Raw genomic sequence first — 18,441 nt, forward strand, 5'->3', positions numbered from 1 at the left:
TTCGGCGAGCTGCTATACCTGGACTCACCGGCTGCCACTGCCCGTATTTTATTCACGTCCTCTCCGCTTTAAATGATCTCATTAGCTGCCGATACTGTGCATGGTGGGGTTTGCTCATTTTGTGCTCCTTTGAAACTTCCTGACAAACACAATGCACTAGAGATTGCAGCGCGCTATGATTGATGAAACTGACACTGGCTGTTTTCACACTGGAGTGGGCAAGAAAGACTAGAATTTTATGATATATTGCTTAAAAAACTGCCAATGCGGTTCACATTCCTTGGATTTATTGTCTTTGTTTATCTTTTAACATGAGGCCTACATGCTTGGTCATGGTCACGCATTGATGTTTGTGCACGCTTGTACATATGCCGCGCGTGTGTTTCTTTAAATCATCTTATTCATCTTCCTTAATTGCCCTCATTGGCAACACACAGCTTTACTGCTTTCCCTGGATAGGGCAAAAAAAGAAGAATGGGGAAGTCTTTGTAATTAACTCCCATCTATTTATCATGGGGAAGGATGACAAGCCTGATTCAGTATTAATCAAAACATTACCCTGAGCTAGCTTGAGTGTGCCAAGCTGGCAGCGATTTCTCATCAATGATGTCACATTAGCGATGTGGAGCTTGACACTGGATTATTACTCTCCAGTCTTGAGTTCAATTAGAGCTCAGTAAACACTTGATAAGCTTGATAATGACAATGGTCATGTGGATGAAGACACAGTACCGTTTTTTTTTGTTTTTTGTTTTTTGTTTTGCTTTGGACGCTGCTTAATTTCTCTTGTGAGTAAACCTCCCGTGATGAGATTTTAGGCATACACTGTAGAGATCATTAACACTGTAAATCTAAAGTAGTCTGACATTTTTGGCCACAGTTTCCCCAACGGTTATGACTACAAAAAACAGACACAGCTAGGTAATCAGATGATTCATCCGCACCATGACCTTGCTCTCCCCAAGGCCAGTAATTAAGAGTCAGATAAAAAAAAAGAAAAAAAAAAGGAATTGCCAATGACTCACTAAATCACACCTCTGCTTTACTTGTTTAATCTACTGAATTTCTGCAAAGTTAGATTATTTGCTCAACTGTTCCCTCTCCTGTGCTTCAGTTGTAGACAAATGAGGAAAAAAACAAAACAAACAAACAATATGCAGATTCACTGTAGTTCTAGGGGTCTGAAGGGAAAAGTGAGCTTTTTGTTCAGTTTGTAATTGGGAGTGGCTCTGATGCTGGTGGTGCTGGTGGTGGTGGTGGTGGTGGGGGGGGGGGGTGGGGGGGGGGGGGGGGGGTGGGGGGTTTAAAAAAATCCACGGTAGTAACAAGGGATCTTTGTCAAACTCTGTGTCTCTCTTTTGTTTATTTCCAAGCAGTATTTAGTCACACATTTACTTCCTCACAGTTGTAGAATCAAAGTATCTTTCAGCAGATTCTCAGCGGGTTACATATGGTGCCCAGGGCTTTATCTGTGTTAACCATATAAAATAAATACCCAGTAATTGCATTCAGCAGTCTTTACAAATAACATAATTTCACTGAGAGGAATGAGAGGCACAACAGGAAAGCCTTTTCGCAACTGTGGAAAATGCTAGACTTTGGCAGAAACTATCATTTGCAGGCAAAGCCCCCCCCAATAACTACCACTATATGCTCATTGATAATAAAGAACCATCACAGTAATTTAACAATGTGCATGTTGCATTAGTTAATTCATCTCATTAGCAAGAGCTCTCCAGGAGAACAACATCACTTAAAGCACTGACCACCAAACCTGATATAGCTGAATTCTAACATTTTACTCCCCGGCATTGTGCACCAGGCAGCACATGCTCACTTGTTTATATTAAAAGTGCAACAGAGCAACAGGGAACCTTCTGACCATGGCACAGAATTATCACATATAGAGTTTTAAAATGATTTGGTTCTTTCAGTTAGTATAGCATTCAATCACTGAATAATGTCACCTTGAATTCTGCTTTCTTTGTCACTTATTATAAATACAAGTACAAAGTAATGAACACTAACTTTAGCAGAGGAGGAAGAAAAAAAAAAAGCATTATTGTGAGTAGTCATGGATGTGGTCGAGAGGACTGATGAGAGTAATTCTACATGGGTATTGGATGGATTGCTTTTTATCATTGCGAATACCAGTTCAGTGGTCCCTCCATTGCTCTGTGTTGGCAGAGCAATGGAGGGAAGTGCTAGCCCCATCACACCTGAAATAAGCTGTTCAACTGTATGTATGTACTGTGTGTATAAATGAACTAAATCTAAACAAGTATTCACATGCTGCAGCCAGGAGCCAATCAAAGAATGGCAGCCAAGAAGAAATGATGTCGCTTTTTACAGTGGACACTAATGAACCACAGTGCAATCTCTTTGGCTTTTGTCCTCCAGACAGACACATTGAGCCTGATGCCTGGGGCCATTTCATCCCAGAGGGAGGATGTTGTTGACCATCCAGAACAACGCATTAGCAACATTAGCTGTATATCACCTTCTGCCATTAGCTGTGCTCTCTGCCGTTGTGGCTCCACTCCATGAAAACAAACAATCTACATGCATTCTCTGCCGTGATGTAAACATTTAAATTAAAAATGAAGACACTGTTATATGTGTAGCTATAAATGAAGTCCATTCTTTTCCATTCGATTTGTACAGCTCGACTTTTGGACTCATAACTCAATCTCAACATTTTGACTTTTCAGTGCTTCAGTATGTCACATATCCATCAAATTTAACGTCTTTAATTTTTATCAAAGAAAACAACAAACAGAAACATGACAGCAGATGGCCATTAGGTTAATGTCACCAAATGCTATGTATGATTATTGCTCACAATAGATGTTATTTGCTGTGGTTGTATAAGCTAAAAATTGCAGCTGACAACAAACTAAAATAGAACCAATATGGTCCCATTATTTGAGAGTGTACTCAAAGCTGGAAAATGGATTTTGTACTCTCTGAGAACAGGCACGTGATGTCTGGCAAGCATTGCAGTTATCTTGATTCAATAAGATAAAGGTAAGGATACATCAAGGAGAGAAAGCGCCTTCTTTTCAAAATGTTTTATAGCTACAAGAACAAAAAGAAAATAAGGAATTACCACCTCTATTGACTCCATTACTGAAAGTGGCTCATATTCAGCGTTCATTCTGTTTCTTACCTAAAAGGGCAGGTAATGGAACAACAGCAGCAACCATGTGCCATTAGTTATTCTATTAATCTGCCGAGCCCACAGTTTTACACCCAAGTTTATAATCAGTTTTGACCTGCGATTGAGATGTCCCACTTTTTATTTTTTTATTTTTATACATTTTCAAATAAGTAGATGGACCAATATTTGAGGCAAGAAGTGATGCTTTATGTGTCCACAGCTCTTTGCAGACACATAAACGCTGCAGTTAAGATGTTACTGTTTTTATCTCAAAGACATCATGCTCACAATTTACTAAATGATTGTTGGTATTTTTTTTTTTTTTTTTAAAAAGGGTCCCATATTTTACACTTTTTCCAGTGTTTTATTTGAAATATTGATATCCATGAGAAGATATATTTCTGATTTCAAGTACCAAAAACCATCTCAGTGTAGTTTTACATCTCCTCTCTCAGGATCTCTCTGGAACTCTATTAACAATAGGTCAGCAAATCGCATGACATAGCAAATTTCAGGTAAACACTCAGAGAACTAAACCAAATCCTGCAAGGCTGGATGGTGGGTCCAGATCGGGTGGCTGAGGGTGGTGACCGCTTTGTTGTGACATCACAAAGTTACATTAGTCTTGATGGCTTGTTATAAGGCACAGTTTCTGAACACAGGCTGTGAGTATTTCTCTGTGGACTGAGCAATTTGATTCTTTCACAGTATTTATATAGTACCTAGACTTGCTTTATAATTTAAAAAAAAGACATGAAAAACTAGCTTTATACAATATGGGACCTTTAAACCCAAACTGAACCGCTGCAGTATAATGATGCTAAGAGGAAACATTCAAAGTGTATGGAAATAAAAGGGGGCCTAATAATAAGTCAAGAGGACATTCCAGTGTAACTCACTTGAAGATGATGAGACAAACTACAAAAAGTCAGAAAAAAGTTAGTAAGATTTTAGTGATAGTAGGACTGGTTGATGTTGGACAAGGATCAAATATAAGTTTGGCCACAACAAGTTTTGATTCATTTGCAGTGACAGATCTTCAAAGAGCTCCTGAGACCTAAGTATATAATTATACCTGCATCTCAGAGCTGCATTTGAACCACATAACTCCAAGCACATAATATGCATTTAACAGTGGAAGACGCAGCATCCTAGTTTACGCTGTGAACTGAGAAGTAAAGGTATGTGAAATGATGGCTGTCTGATAACCGGTCCCTGAGCGCTCGTCACAGAACAAAATTTCCAGCATGCCACTGAGGTTTTTATACACCTGATTTACACAGTCCTTGCTGCCCAATGCATTCCCACAGCCGTGGGAATCGTACTAAATAATGAAATTGACAGGCCTCATTTGTTTGGTTGTCCGTGTAACAAAAGCCAATGCCATGCACAACCCTGTGAGGCATATCCATAATCCCTGGGGATAATACTATTGAGTTTACTTGAATGGGGCTATCTGTCAGCAAGGACAGACAGATAAAGGATGAGTGGTATTTGGAGACTTTTGGGATGCCAAGCAGCATAGGACAGGTGGGGCAGAAGTTAATCGCCCCTGTATTCAAATATCCCCACTTTATGCAGAGTACAGATGGGTAGGCATAGGCATCAAATTAAATGGTTTGTGGGCTATCTATTGGAAAATGCCAGATTGTTTATGGGGTAAATAGAAGGATGTGTAAAGAACTTTATCTGGAAAAAGAAAAAAAAAAAGAAATAACCATTTGGCATATTAGCCACAGAGTCCAGGTGTAATACCTTGAATTGGGCTTCATGTTCCCTACATCACATAAAGTTTGACCTCTAAAAAGTAAACAGGAATATATTCATGATTCAGCTTTTCAATGTCGAAAAGAAAAAGAGCATAGCAAAGAAGGCATTTCATTTAGAATCAGAATTCCTTGACAGTCAACCTTTAGATATCTCACAGAAACTCAGTTTTATGTTGCCGCAGTCACTCTTGCTTTGCAAAACATTGTGGCCACTAAATGTGCTTTTTGCAGCGCACTGCGGCCGCGGCTAACACCATCAGTATCACTGAGGGATGGTAGGAGCCTGTACAAACAGTAAAAAAAAAAGGGTTTCACAAACGTTTGGTAAGCTAGATCCTGAATAAGACTTAACTTTGAAAAGTTTTATTTTGTAAAAAATGTAGGGTTTCTTTTATTTTTTCAGGGCTTGAAAAATGCTGTGCAGCATATGAATTGTATAAATTGACCATTTTGCCTGCCTGCAGGAAAAGTTAAATCTTAACACTAATCGATTTTATGTTACATATGACACCACTCACATCTCAATATTAGAAAAAGTATACTCAATGCTGCTCGTGTAGTTGATAAGTGTGTGGGTGCAGCCTGCTGCTTACAACCTGTTTGCTTGGCTCACTACTTATTGCCATTTGGGGACAATTAGCGCTTTTTTGTTCTCTTGTAACAAAGACATATATTTGGTCATTAGCCAAAGAAACAGGCTTGTACAGTAGGAGGTTTGACCTCTCTGCCCTCTGCGTCACTTCTCTTTCCCCCCCGTGTCTAATCCCAACATTCTGCCTCTTCTCTTGGGAATACATCAGAAATTAACCTCTATCCTGCCACATTTTTTTTTATTAAAAAGAGCTGCTTCATTTGAAACTAAATGTTTCAACACTTAGGTGATGGCTCTGAATTAAATGGCAGGGTTCGGATTAAATAAAAGGATGAAATAACAAGCCAGCGGAAAAAGCTTCATACAACCAATGAATCTGAGTATGCCCTGATTATAACGGGAGAAAAGACAAATAAAAAGGATCTTTCTTTTCGTGTTATCTAAACCACTTTAGTTTTTGTAGCTGAAAAGTGTGTAAATAAGGCTGGCCGTCGCATTAATTGTGGTGATTACTCATGTTACTTGTTCCTGGAGTGAATCTGTTGAATGTTTAATGTTGAATGTTTAGTGAGAAAATCCGAGGATTGTGAGAATTAATGTGAAAATGAAAAATGATGTACTGTAAATTGAAATGAAGTTTGATTCTTGGAATCATTATCAGCTGTGGTCGGGGTCAGGGACTATGCAGCTTTGTGAACTTAACATTTGTTTAAACATGGTACATACCGCATGTATCCTCATATCCTTTATCCATTTTTATCCTCCATTCAAATATGTGGTGAATGTTAATAAAAGGAAAGTTAAACATAATTGGTTTTCTCTGCTGCTGAGCTGCTAGTAAAGCCGTCCTATCACTATCTAAAACACGGATCGACAATGTACTCAAGACAAAATGGAATAATGTTAACATCATAAAATGAAAAAATTACAAAGTATTAATCAGATTTTTTTTGCCTTTTTTCCAGTATGAAATACACACAGTCCGCCGCTAACAGCTTGTGTAAATATAGTTATGTAGAGTGATAAATATAATGGGAGCAGGAGGGCTTTTCCACAAACTTCATGCATAATTCAATGTGACATGAATAACCAGGGCACCCTCCAACTCAGTCAGCACCCTTCAATTATTAAAGTCCAACTTTGCAGAAGAGCACCCCGGGTTCAACAGGATATGATATCAACTAATGCCTCTACACAGCCTGAGATCCTTACTGCAGACAATTCACAGTAAGTTGCTAGTTTTATTAGTGATAGCAAGGTAGAATATTTTTCCCTTGCTTGAGGTGGATACCCCGGACTATGTTTAGCAAGGGTCAACAATCAACCCCCCCCCCCCCCCCCCCCCCCCCACCACCACCACCACCACCACCACCACCTACATACTCTAATCAACTAGACCGATGGCTTCTGTCACCTTTACATGTTACATTACATTACATGACACTGCATTACCTCCCTGGTAGAGTCAATGTCTATGACAGCAGTGAAGGGGTGTTGGTTATGGAACAGTGTGGGAGGAGAGTTTGTAATTAAAAGTAAAATAAATATAAAAGAATAAAAGTATATTCAGCGGTCCATTCAATGCCAATTCAACGCCTCATAGAATACAGGAGTCTTATTATTACCCTTGTGAAGGGATGATTGCGAGTCATAAAAAAAAACTGCTTATTTTTGACAAAATGTAAGCTGGACATGCTGTGCTATCAAGAACATGGGTGGGCTGGCAAGAGCCAAAGTGAACTGTCCAGGCTGGGCCATCTGGGGAGCTGGCACTGAGAGCCTCCACGGATGTACAAATCATGCTTGCAAAAGCAGGACAGCTACCACTGAGCACGACAGATTTTATAAGACAACTCAAATTTGTTTTTCTGTTTTTTTTTTTGGTTTTTCTTTGTTTAGTTTTTTTTTTAAGATGCTCATAGTGGAATGATAGAAGCATCCAGCATCATGCTGTTAATCTCACAGCTATTGTATAATTAATCTCCATTGTATGCATAGAGTGTTGGAGTTTCTATCATAATGAATAGTTTTTTCAAGGGGGAAATGTATTTAGATAACTAACCTACCTCGTTTGTCAAAGTTATGCTTAAGCTCATCTTCCTTGCACATCATGTCTGTGTGTCCTCCAATGCCAATGTTTACTCCGTAGTCCTCCTGCACCTTTCCGTCGTTCAGCTTGTTGTGGAGCTGGTTGGGTGTGGAGTTGAGCGAATGCCCACCGTGGTCCTCCTCATCACAGTCGTAGTCATCAAGGATGGGGGTCTCGCGGATGGGCATGCCGATGACGGAGCTGCCGTGCTGGTGGGCGTTGCGGGAGCCCCGGTAGCTGTCGCGGCCCTGCGGTCCGAGCAGGACGGAGGGAATGTAGTGGATCTCGTGAGTGGCCTCGGTGCTGGCGCTCTTCTGGGGGACACGGCGACGCTTGCACCATCGGTGGCGGGTATACAGCACAAGGGTGAAGAGGAGAATTAGGAGTAGGAGGGCGATGAGGCCTCCCTGGATAAAAGCAGGAGGAAAAAAAAGGAAGTAGAGAGACAGCGTGAGGGATGACAACTCTGATGTTCACTCAATACAAACAATGCAAACAAGGATTTTACCTCTAACAATAACAATTACAATCACTGCTCCAGAGCCAGTTATATTAGGTTGAATGCCAATTAGCACCATTTGGCATTAGCAATCAAAAGAGGCCTGACAATCAGCACTTCGATATGAGAGTTCTCAAAGCAACATACAGCAGCTACTGGGCTTTAAAAACCAACCAACTCATTTGTGCCCAAACTACAGTGCTACTAAATAATTTGCAATATATTTGACTGATACGTGCACCAGTCAAATATATTGCAAATTATTTAGTGTTTAAAATTTAGTATAAATTGGCACTCAACAAGCATATGTCAAATATATATATATATACAATCTCTAGACACTTCATAAATACTAATTGGTCTTCTGCATAATATAATCCACTTTCACAGCAGTGCTATGAATGATGATTTGTTTGCTTCTAAGTGGTATGGCTTGAACTCACTCAAAATGAAGGATGAAATGAGGATGTTCTTTTGTTCAATAGACAAAAGAAAGCCATTGAACTCAGTTTCCCAGGATCCTTCACATTTTCACACCTGGGTGAGAATCTCACCCATAGACAGAGTCTTTCACTACAACTGGTTGAGTGTGGCCTACAACTGATGATGTCAGCCCTACCAATATAAACCATCAGACAGATTCAGAGCTTGCTGCTAGGAGATCTTCAGCACTGCAAATTCCTTGAAGAAGTTTTCCCTCCTTTTCCAGACCAGGAGCAAAGAGACCACTCTTCTCTGAACTCACCATTTGGCCATGGTAGAGTAACATTAACTTAGCATACTCCAGTAAATCCTCCAAACAACCGGTTCATATTTTACACTGCAAGACAACAGTGGATTTTATTTTGAAGGATAGAAGATGACCAGCTTCCTTTTCCTCTGTTTTTCCTCAACCTCGACAAACTCTTTCTTTCCCTTCCGTGGCTCCAGGAGTAAGACAGAAACATGTCTTTTCCACTGACGAGCGTATAACACGCAGGACGAGACCGCGCCGCCATCCGAGCTCTGGCAGACCGCGTCAACTGTGACTCACGTACACGAGCCATTCCCCCGTGTAAGGCTCGATATCTGTGTAGATTTTCTGGGAAGGACTGTGCTTCCCAAGCCAAATCCTGTGCTATTTGATACTGTTTCATGCTGTATTCGATGTTTGAGCGCTGCTTGTTTGCTGATGCTATGTTTTATGTTTGAGAACTGCTAGTTTACTTGATGCTGAATGTATTTGTGAAAGCTTTATTTAGTGAAGCTGTGCTTGTTGACTGATCTGACTGGTCATTCAGACCAGCCTTCGGTAGCGGCTTTACTCGGTTTAGATTTGCATGCATATCCCTCTATTTGCTCTCTCTCTCTCTCTCTCTCTCTTCCTCTGATATACAAACATGGGATGACCCTGATGAAGGCCACAAGCCGAAATGCGTCGGTCTGACAATAGAGTTGGTCGGCTTACTGCAAATGCTGCTGGAGTTTTGACCTTTTCTGATATACAAAACACACACACACACACACAAAGTGATGGACACTGTGGTTCATGCCCGCCTCAGGCCGGTGGTTTTGAATTCACCAGTTGCTTTTTGTGTTTCCACACTTGCGTGGTATCACCTCCATTGCTCTGGACCTGATCCCGCCAACTCTCCTCCCTTTCCTTTCTTCTCACACCTACGCCAACACCTACACACACACACACACACACACACACACACACACACACACACACACACACACACACCACCACAAACTGAGCCCGCCATCTTACCTTTCACACTTACATGAGCCTTGATTCGGTTTTTGAACCATTACCTCACCTTTCCATGTTGCCTCACACACACACACACACACACACACACACACACACACACAGTTTCGACTTCCTGTGGTATTTATTGTTACATTTGAGTAGTATTGGCTGTCTGTTTATTGTTGCTGAAAGATAATAAAACCCTCTTATAGTGGAACAATGAGAGCTCCTGGTTATTTGTTTGAATGTTATGTTGAGTTGCTGCTATATTACCTTCAGCCCACTGTCACTTCATTAGTGTGGTAAACCTAACTGTAATCACATTACTAGTGGATTTATATGTTAATAATTTGACTTGTTGCCATTTGTTCTGATTAATTAAATTGCTAATTAGATTAAATACATTTACTCCAAATCACTGAGACTAGATCAATTAACCTGCTATTGTTTCCGTCTGCGAATGAGAGTGGTGCCCTAACTTTAATATTAATTAAAGTTCTAATTTAATATACATATTTTGTTAATATCCGACTGATCTAAATAACTGTACCTACAAAGTTAAAGCCCTTTTTGCAAGTGACTTTTTCTAGGCTTTAGAAGAGAACGGAAGCTGATGAGGATCAAAAGCATTTGTGGACTTATTCTGGAAAAAGAAGGAAGAGAAATGAAACATGGGGCATCCCAGTAGCAATGATGACATTAGCAAGTAATTAGAAGGTAGGAAGGATATGGACACACTCACACACACACACACACACACACACAATGAAATTGCTGTACAGCATATTGCATTTTTCAGTGCTCAAAATCAGCACTTTGTTAGCTCATTGTGCATCCCTGCAGTCAAGGGGGCACCATGTGATATAATGCAGTCCTATACAACAATCATCATAAAGTGCAACCTCAAAAAAATTTGAAGTTAAGTTGACACCATATGTAAGATCAACAAACTGTACACTTTGTAGAAGAAAAGGGTTCTTGTTATTGTGTCCATTCCTTATATAAAGTCTCACCAAAACATATTCACACAGCAGTCAGGCAGAAATTCTTTTATTCGTAGCACTGCTGCATCCGGGCTCCTTTCTTTAGAGTGTCACACACCCCAGTGCACCAGGGTTGTTCGGCGGTTTTGCCCTCCCTTTCTTAGCAAAGCCTTTACTATGGTCCTGTAAACTCATCAAGGAGCATCGCATTTCTCCATGTTCAAGGTTCAGGTTCATTCAATACAGTATCTCACCATCACAGACACATCAAACACCCTGCCATGCATGCCGTGACTGGGGGATAAAGCAAATCCATATGCACAGACAAAACGGAGGAAAGAAAGGGAGGGCATGACTTATTCTTTGATTTTTCACAATGGCATCCGATAGGTGAGACGTGGTGCTCGACTCCGAAAAGGAATGGCAACCTAGGGGTGATGTATTCATGGTTGTCAAGCCAAAAATGCAGCATCAGCGCTTTTCGCAAGCACATATGCATACATGCACAAAACTTCAGCTACAGTGAATGCATATATACACACACACAGACAAGCGCGTGCACGCGGACTAAATCATGACAGAATAATAAATAAAAACCACAAGGGGTCATTCATCACAACATTTAAAATTCCATCTTCATGAGGAAAAACAAACCCCTTTCAAATTATAACTCATGCACTGCTGGGTGTCCATAAATCACAGTATGCTGAGAGGAGAGGCGGCACAGAGACGACTAGTACCACGGACAAACTTGTTCATTAATCTCTTATAGGATGGCAGCTTTGCAGGAATGCAGTCCCGCAAACTCCCCTCAGCCCGCACTTCTACATTAATTCCCCCTGAAGAATGGCAAAAACATATGAAGGCGTATGTTTCATTTTAGCAGCTGAGTGATAATGGAGTGACATTGTATGGCTGTGCAGCGCCACTGAAAAATGGTGATGTAAAATAGCGAAGAAGAGGCACAAGCTGTCGAAAATCTCTGTTTCAAAACAATCTTCCTTTTAGCAGCAAAAACATCAGCGGAAGTATTTTCTGTGGCGAAATGATGTCTTTATTCATTTCACCAGTGCTGTAACACGAGTTAATCGTCACTAGAGAGTAAAGACGAAATTGTCCATTTGTCATGGAAATTTCTACAAGTAGAAAAGAAAAAAAAAAAACTTAATTACCCTCCTTACGTTTAAATTTAAATTCTGCAGACTTGGTTCACGAGAACGCTTACAGTAAACTCTGAAAACTGCAAGGTGCAATCGCTCCTACTAAAAAGCAATGAACACCACATGTCTGTTTGTCTTTTCAATTCTCTCTTAATTTAGCTGCATCTGTGCCACATCAGTGCCCTTAAGAGTTCATCTGTCTGTCTTCCTAATTTATTTCCCACAAATCTCCCTCCCCATATCCTCTCACAATGTTTTCCCCTGCACTTCTCACCGTTCTCGCTTTTTGTGCTCTCTCTCTCTCTCCCTCCCCCTCTCGATTATGGCGCGTCTCTCAGTCTCCATTCCCCTTCATGTTTGATCACATCTTTCTTCCACTCTTCAGTACAACAGCCATATAAATTCACAGTGGCAGATGTAGCCATGAGGGAAAATGGGTTTTCTGTTCATCTTCAGACCCTACAAATCCCTGCTGCTTTAGTCCTAAGTGACTTCACGGGGAGGAGAGTGGCTGGAAGTCCCATAATTCCACTCTTTTCTCTAGTATAGGTTTACTTCACTCCGTGATTATTTTCCGTACTATGCCTTCCTTTTTTTCCAATAATGCTCCCCATTTCCCTCCTGAATCACTCTGCATGTGATTCTTCCCTTTTGTTCTTCTGTCGCCACCCTCCTCCCATTAACTCTCTCCTGTAAATTTCCCATATTTTTCCTGTTGTCCCTGCTTTTTACCTTTCATGTCCTTCTCTCCCATTCGCCCCTTTTCCTCTACTGTGGATCATGTTGCCTCTTTCCTTTCATGTTCCTCTGCCAAGGCTCGCTTGCTGCCATTTCATCCCTTCTCACTTACCTCTCATCCTCATTCTTTTACAGATTGGATGCAGAATTTGGCAACAAACATCAGCACTGAATTATTCAACACTTTTGCTAACCTTTTTTCACCAGACGTAATATCAGCAGATTCCTCAGATTAAACTATTACCTCGGTTTAGCAGTCATCTTTAAATTACAGAGGGAGAAGGACAATGGCAGATTTGTACTTTTTGTTTGTTGCAGAGCAGTCACGACCAGCGATAATCAGAATAATCTGAGTTGAGTGAACAACACCAGAATGAATTTGAAAGCAGTGAAGAAAGCTATAAAAGTCTGAGTTATGAGGGGGAAAAAAAGAAGATATTTACTGTTTTTAAAAATACCAGATCATGTTGCCACTGGGACATGTTTACTGTGATGCTTTACGTTATTCTAGTGTTTCATGTATTTCATAAACCTCTGCATAAAAATAAAACCTCCCCATGCAGTTTCAGGCTGTGTGAAGGAAAAAAAAAAAATCTATATCATACATTATCTAATATGAGCATAATGCATTCTAGTCATTTTGTTTTCTCTCTACACTCAAAACATATTACAGTGAAATATTCACCACAACGTGAAAGCAGTGAGCAGGATTTTTTTAGATGGCTGGCTTAGAAAAAAAATGCAGTATAATTAACACGATTTAATGAATTTAACATTTGCTTTTGGAAACACAATTTAGCTGTTCAAATAAAATCTCGTTAAAGTTTATGCTGAGGCAGAAGTTAGAATGTGCATAGTCTCTGTATTCTGACATATTTCGGAGTGCGTGGTGTTTAGTTACAAGATGCAATAGGATTTTGGAAAAAAATGCTATTTTTGAACAATTAACACAGGGACGCAGGATTGGAACTTAGAAAATGTATTTTTCATATCACTGCGTCTTTGAAATAACGAACAACAACTGAAAGATATTTTAGTCTTATAATTACATCAGCTCACCAACATACAAGGCAAATGAACAGTAGCCTAATCGTCCTATGGGCCCAGTAGAGAAAATGCTTGAGATACAGTGCAGCCTGTAATTATCAGAGAACATATACAGAACATGTACATACACGGTTGTTTTTGGTTGTATCGCAGCGGGGGCCAGCCCTAAGATCGCAAATGTCCGTGACTGACTGACTGATTGATAGAGTTGTGTGATCGTAGTTCCACCGCTGGTCAGTTGAATGCCACGTGACTGAGTTGGTGTTTCCCCATTTACAATTTCCATTAGTAGTGCGTTTACAGCCTGCAGAGTTGACAACTTGCATTTGTCGCTAGATTTAGAGATTTCTTTAAAAAAATTGACAAAACCTAGTGACAAATCTAGCAACATTTTGGACAAACGTTGGCTACTTAAAAGAGAGTCACCAGTGATGCCCTTTCTCTGCTTCTACTGTGTTCAGGAAGTAGCAGAGAGGCAGAGCAGCAGTTTCTTACCCAGGCGGAGTCTGTGTGAGAGACACAGTAAGAGAGATATTCTGACACTTCTAACTGCCTCTCCGAGTGATCATTTTCCACGTACATATAGCCGAGTTCCTACCCCAGTCTGTGTCTTGACGTTTATTTGCATGGTAATTTTTTTCAAAGAATGTTGCGGTTATAAAAATCAGGATTTTAGCCGGTCAAGCCAGCAGCTCGGAAATGGCTTGGAAGTTTCCACGTGGTAATGGATTTAAGTCACTATTTTATACTTGTTCCGCTGTGTGACAACAGAAACAGAAAAACATGTAAATGAGAAAAGTTTCATTGGGAATTCGGCTGTATTAAAATACTCTATATATGAGCACAGAGAGTAGGAGACAGATAAAGGGCTAAGACCAAATGACTCTAGGCAGAATGCAAAGAGGACGTGATGATGTCAATTGTTTACAGCAGTTCAAGAGTTTTCAAATTCATCCTCAATTACATTTTTGCACATGGTCCAGCCATAAAATAAGTGTTAAATAAATGCTAACATTAATGACTTTTTCTTTAATGCCAGCTGTCATTCAAGAGTCTTCATATAACTTGAGGTTTGTACCTTCTCACAGAACTTACATTACTTGCATGAGCTTCCAATGCAATTTCCTCTTCAGCTTATTTTTTCTTACAGTACAATATGATATTCATTTTATATTACCTCTTATCAAAAGAGGTGTTTAAGTCACAGACAATCACCTATGTTGATCGCCGTACATTGCCCTATGTTCTAATGAGAAAGTCCTGTTATCAGAGTGCATTTTTGTCCATGCTGGGTTTTTCTTGCAAGATATACGGTTAACATTTACCTCAGCAACATCTTGCAAGTATGTAGCAGCATGCTGAGTGTGTTTGTGTAGGTGTTTGGCTGTGTTCTTCTCTCCGCATATTTATTCATGCTGTTGTATCTAATCTCTGCGACGTTCATGTGACTCTCGTTCTGATGGCATTTCTTCTGTTGAGGACAGAAATAGCAGCGTCACCATGGATCTCTCAGATGTGTCACCTCTCTTTGGCCCATTGATAGAAAATAAAAAAGGAACCTACAATTGCAGATGTCTCGACAGATGCTTTGCTACATTACATATAAAAAACAAAGTGAGCAGCATGCAGTCGATAAAAGCAACATTAATTGTAAATATCATCATTCTTATTCTTCACTAAGATGTAATATAGTGAAATTGTTTTTTTGTACCCCTAATGCTTACTAAAAATACACATAACCTTATATATTGAGATGAAGCCTAATATACACAGTAGTTTAGTCTAATCACTACAAATGATCTAAAGTAAATAATATCTAAAAATAAAGATGTTTATGTTGTGGATCACAGTATCAGTGTTGCCACTCTTCTATACCTTCTTTCTTGTTGCAAAAGTACGTGATTGAGTATCAACTGCTAATAAAGAAGCAAATACAAACTGCATTCACTATATTAATGAAAATGCTACTCAATCAAACTCTCCAAACCACAAAAAAACTCTTTAACAGCCAAGAAGTTTGATGATCAATTGTATTGATCCGCTGTTCACTCTTGGTTCAATAGCTCCTGTAGGGGCTTGAGATTTGGAAAAATCTGACTTTTTTTTTTTTTTTTATGTACTTTGGCACATTGCAGCTCCCTTGTGATCCTAATAAGCTTCGTGATGGTGAAACAACAAGACTCGGAGCCAACACATCCGACACATGCTCTGTGGTTTAGCCACCATCTGTGCACAGTGGCAGCAGTGGCTCGCAGAAACCCAGTAAGGATCCACCTCCTGCTCCAGGGGAAGAGTGGACTACGGCAATCTTTAGTGTATTCTTTCTTTAAAGCTTTAATGCTACTGTGAAACAGTCACACGCTCAACTGACAGTCAGACAGGAGCAGAAGAGGTAGCAGGTGATGTGCATGTGTTACCAAAAAAAAAGAAAAAAAAGAAAAAAAAAGAAAAAGAGACTGATGACATACCTAGAAGCATTCACAGCCAAATGCACACAAGTACAGGTAAACACACAGTCCTATACATTGGCTGCCTTGCTATACAAAACAAACATGCCTTCAATGGGTTGTTTCTGTGTTCATGCCGCTGTGTGTCAGGTAAAGACCTTCAAGGCAGAAAAACACTCTGTCCTTCTCTGTATTTTTTTTTTCCCTTTTTCTCCGTCACCATCTTTTTATTTGTTAAGCTCCCACTCGTGCTTACCTTTCCCCCACTCTTGGTGTTTCTCTTATCCCTCTCTCCCAGCAGGAAGTTAAAGCGGCATGTGCCCTAGCATCTGCTCCCCATTCTCTGTGTCCAACTAGAAGTCGCAGCGTGAATGACAGGACTTGGCTCTGTGGTTAATATTTCCACTCTGTTAATTCACCTTGGACAAACCATGCCTGTCCACTACCTGGGCACATGGAGACATGTGGTAGTAGCCTACTACCTGTCCCCTCTCAGACACCTGATATGGACACAGTGTAGCCAGACTCCTAATAGCTTTGTTTTTTTCACAGAGTAAAATGGAAGATTTTTTTTTTTTTTTCTTTTCACACGTCCACTCATGCTGCTTTAATGAAGGAAACCGCTGCCACAATAATACCTACACACACTAAACCAGGATCATTTGTTGCCCTCTCTCCAGTGCAGAACAAGTGTGTAGGTTGCTCTGCGTCAAACCTGTGCGCTTGTTAATACATGATTTTCTTCAGTTGTTGATGTAATATAATAGGGGGATGTGTTTTCAACACACATGGGGAAATAGGTTTAATATCTCAATTTATAAGGCAAACTTTTTATGGTGGAAGTGAAATAATCTATTCTGAAGTAACTGAAAATCATTTAAAAACTCCACAGTCTAGGCTATGTAAATCACCAGAGAAATTACACTGACCAAAAGCCCGTACCTAATCATAAAATCTGATTACACTGTGATTGAAAACTGAATGAAAATCTCCCACAGCTTAACTGGAAAGCACCAGGTCGACCTTTCCATTTTGTCCCTCTCGCCATGGGAACTAATGCATGTTTCCATCATCCTCCAGCCATCCCCTTTTCCATCACCTTGAGTCCTATCCTTTCATTACTCCGCCTCGCTGTCCTCCCATTTTACATGCCACGATGCTCTATCACACACACACACACACAGAAAAGATTTGAGGGCAGATAATGCTGTATTGAGTCCTGGCCTTGTGAATTATAACAGAGAATTAGGGCTGATTCACTAGTGTGATGCTTCCACCCACCCAATAGCTCTCTCCCAGGCTTTTTCTAGCTTTAGCCTCTGCCCCACACCCACCACTTTCCTCTCTCAGCCAGCCTAGCAATAAGTCTGTTTAAGGATCTCCAGGCTTGGAGCCTGTTCTGAAGGATGAAGTCTGCATCCATACCATAGATTACAAAGATGAACGACACCTCAGCCCCTCAAGAAGAGTTCTTTACACATATACAACTCTTGCAGAGGAAAACAATCCTTTAAAAAAAAAAACCCAGACATTGACAAAACAATATAAATTTCATGACTGAATTTCATAAAGTTACACACTACATGCATTTCTGTTGATTTCTACACCTCAGAATCTTATTATTATATTACATAATATTTATTTGCAGGTTGCTTCCTATTGTCTTTATGTTCTAATATTTTATCATTGCGTTGTCATCATTGACATCATTGCTTGTCTCGTGAGCTGGTTTCCAGTTTTACAATGACTATAACTGCACGAATACAACTACAGCGCTACCAGATAAAAAAACATTTGCATCGATTATTTACATAAAACGTTATCCTCCTGCTTTGGGTCCTCTAGTGTATAGTTTGCAGTGAAGTGATACTAAAATAACATTGAGCTCTGTGAGCATGACAGCAATTAAATTGTTTCTGTATGATAATAGAGGACATGGGACCTCTGGATTACATCTCATCCAGCTATGGGGTAGCACGGCTGATAGTGAACATCACTATTTACTAAAATCTTCAGGGGCATTCAGTTAAACAGTTCCCATTATGCCACCCAATGGGCATTTCAAAGTATAATCATACATAAATTTGTTTTGGCCTTCTCAGTGAATGAAAACAGCTATCTTTGTTTTCCATTCTCCAAGTCTCTTTGTTTTCTGAATGAATACGGTTCAAGGTAAATTAGGCTTTTCAATTTTTTTTGATTTATAAATAATGGCCTTTGAC

The 18,441-nt window shown here is 40.0% G+C and overlaps 1 protein-coding gene across 1 annotated transcript in view; it reads right to left on the bottom strand.

Moving 5' to 3' along the window:
- Window positions 1-18,441, bottom strand: part of LOC130186481 (astrotactin-2-like) — a 248,702-nt gene that overhangs the window by 164,421 nt on the left and 65,840 nt on the right. Inside the window, exon 3 of the mRNA XM_056403643.1 lies at window positions 7,588-8,017. Within this exon, the coding sequence (XP_056259618.1) occupies window positions 7,588-8,017 (430 nt within the window). The remainder of the gene's footprint in view (window positions 1-7,587; window positions 8,018-18,441) is intronic.

The sequence above is a fragment of the Seriola aureovittata genome, chromosome 18 (assembly GCF_021018895.1).
Source record: "Seriola aureovittata isolate HTS-2021-v1 ecotype China chromosome 18, ASM2101889v1, whole genome shotgun sequence".
Taxonomy (NCBI): domain Eukaryota; kingdom Metazoa; phylum Chordata; class Actinopteri; order Carangiformes; family Carangidae; genus Seriola; species Seriola aureovittata.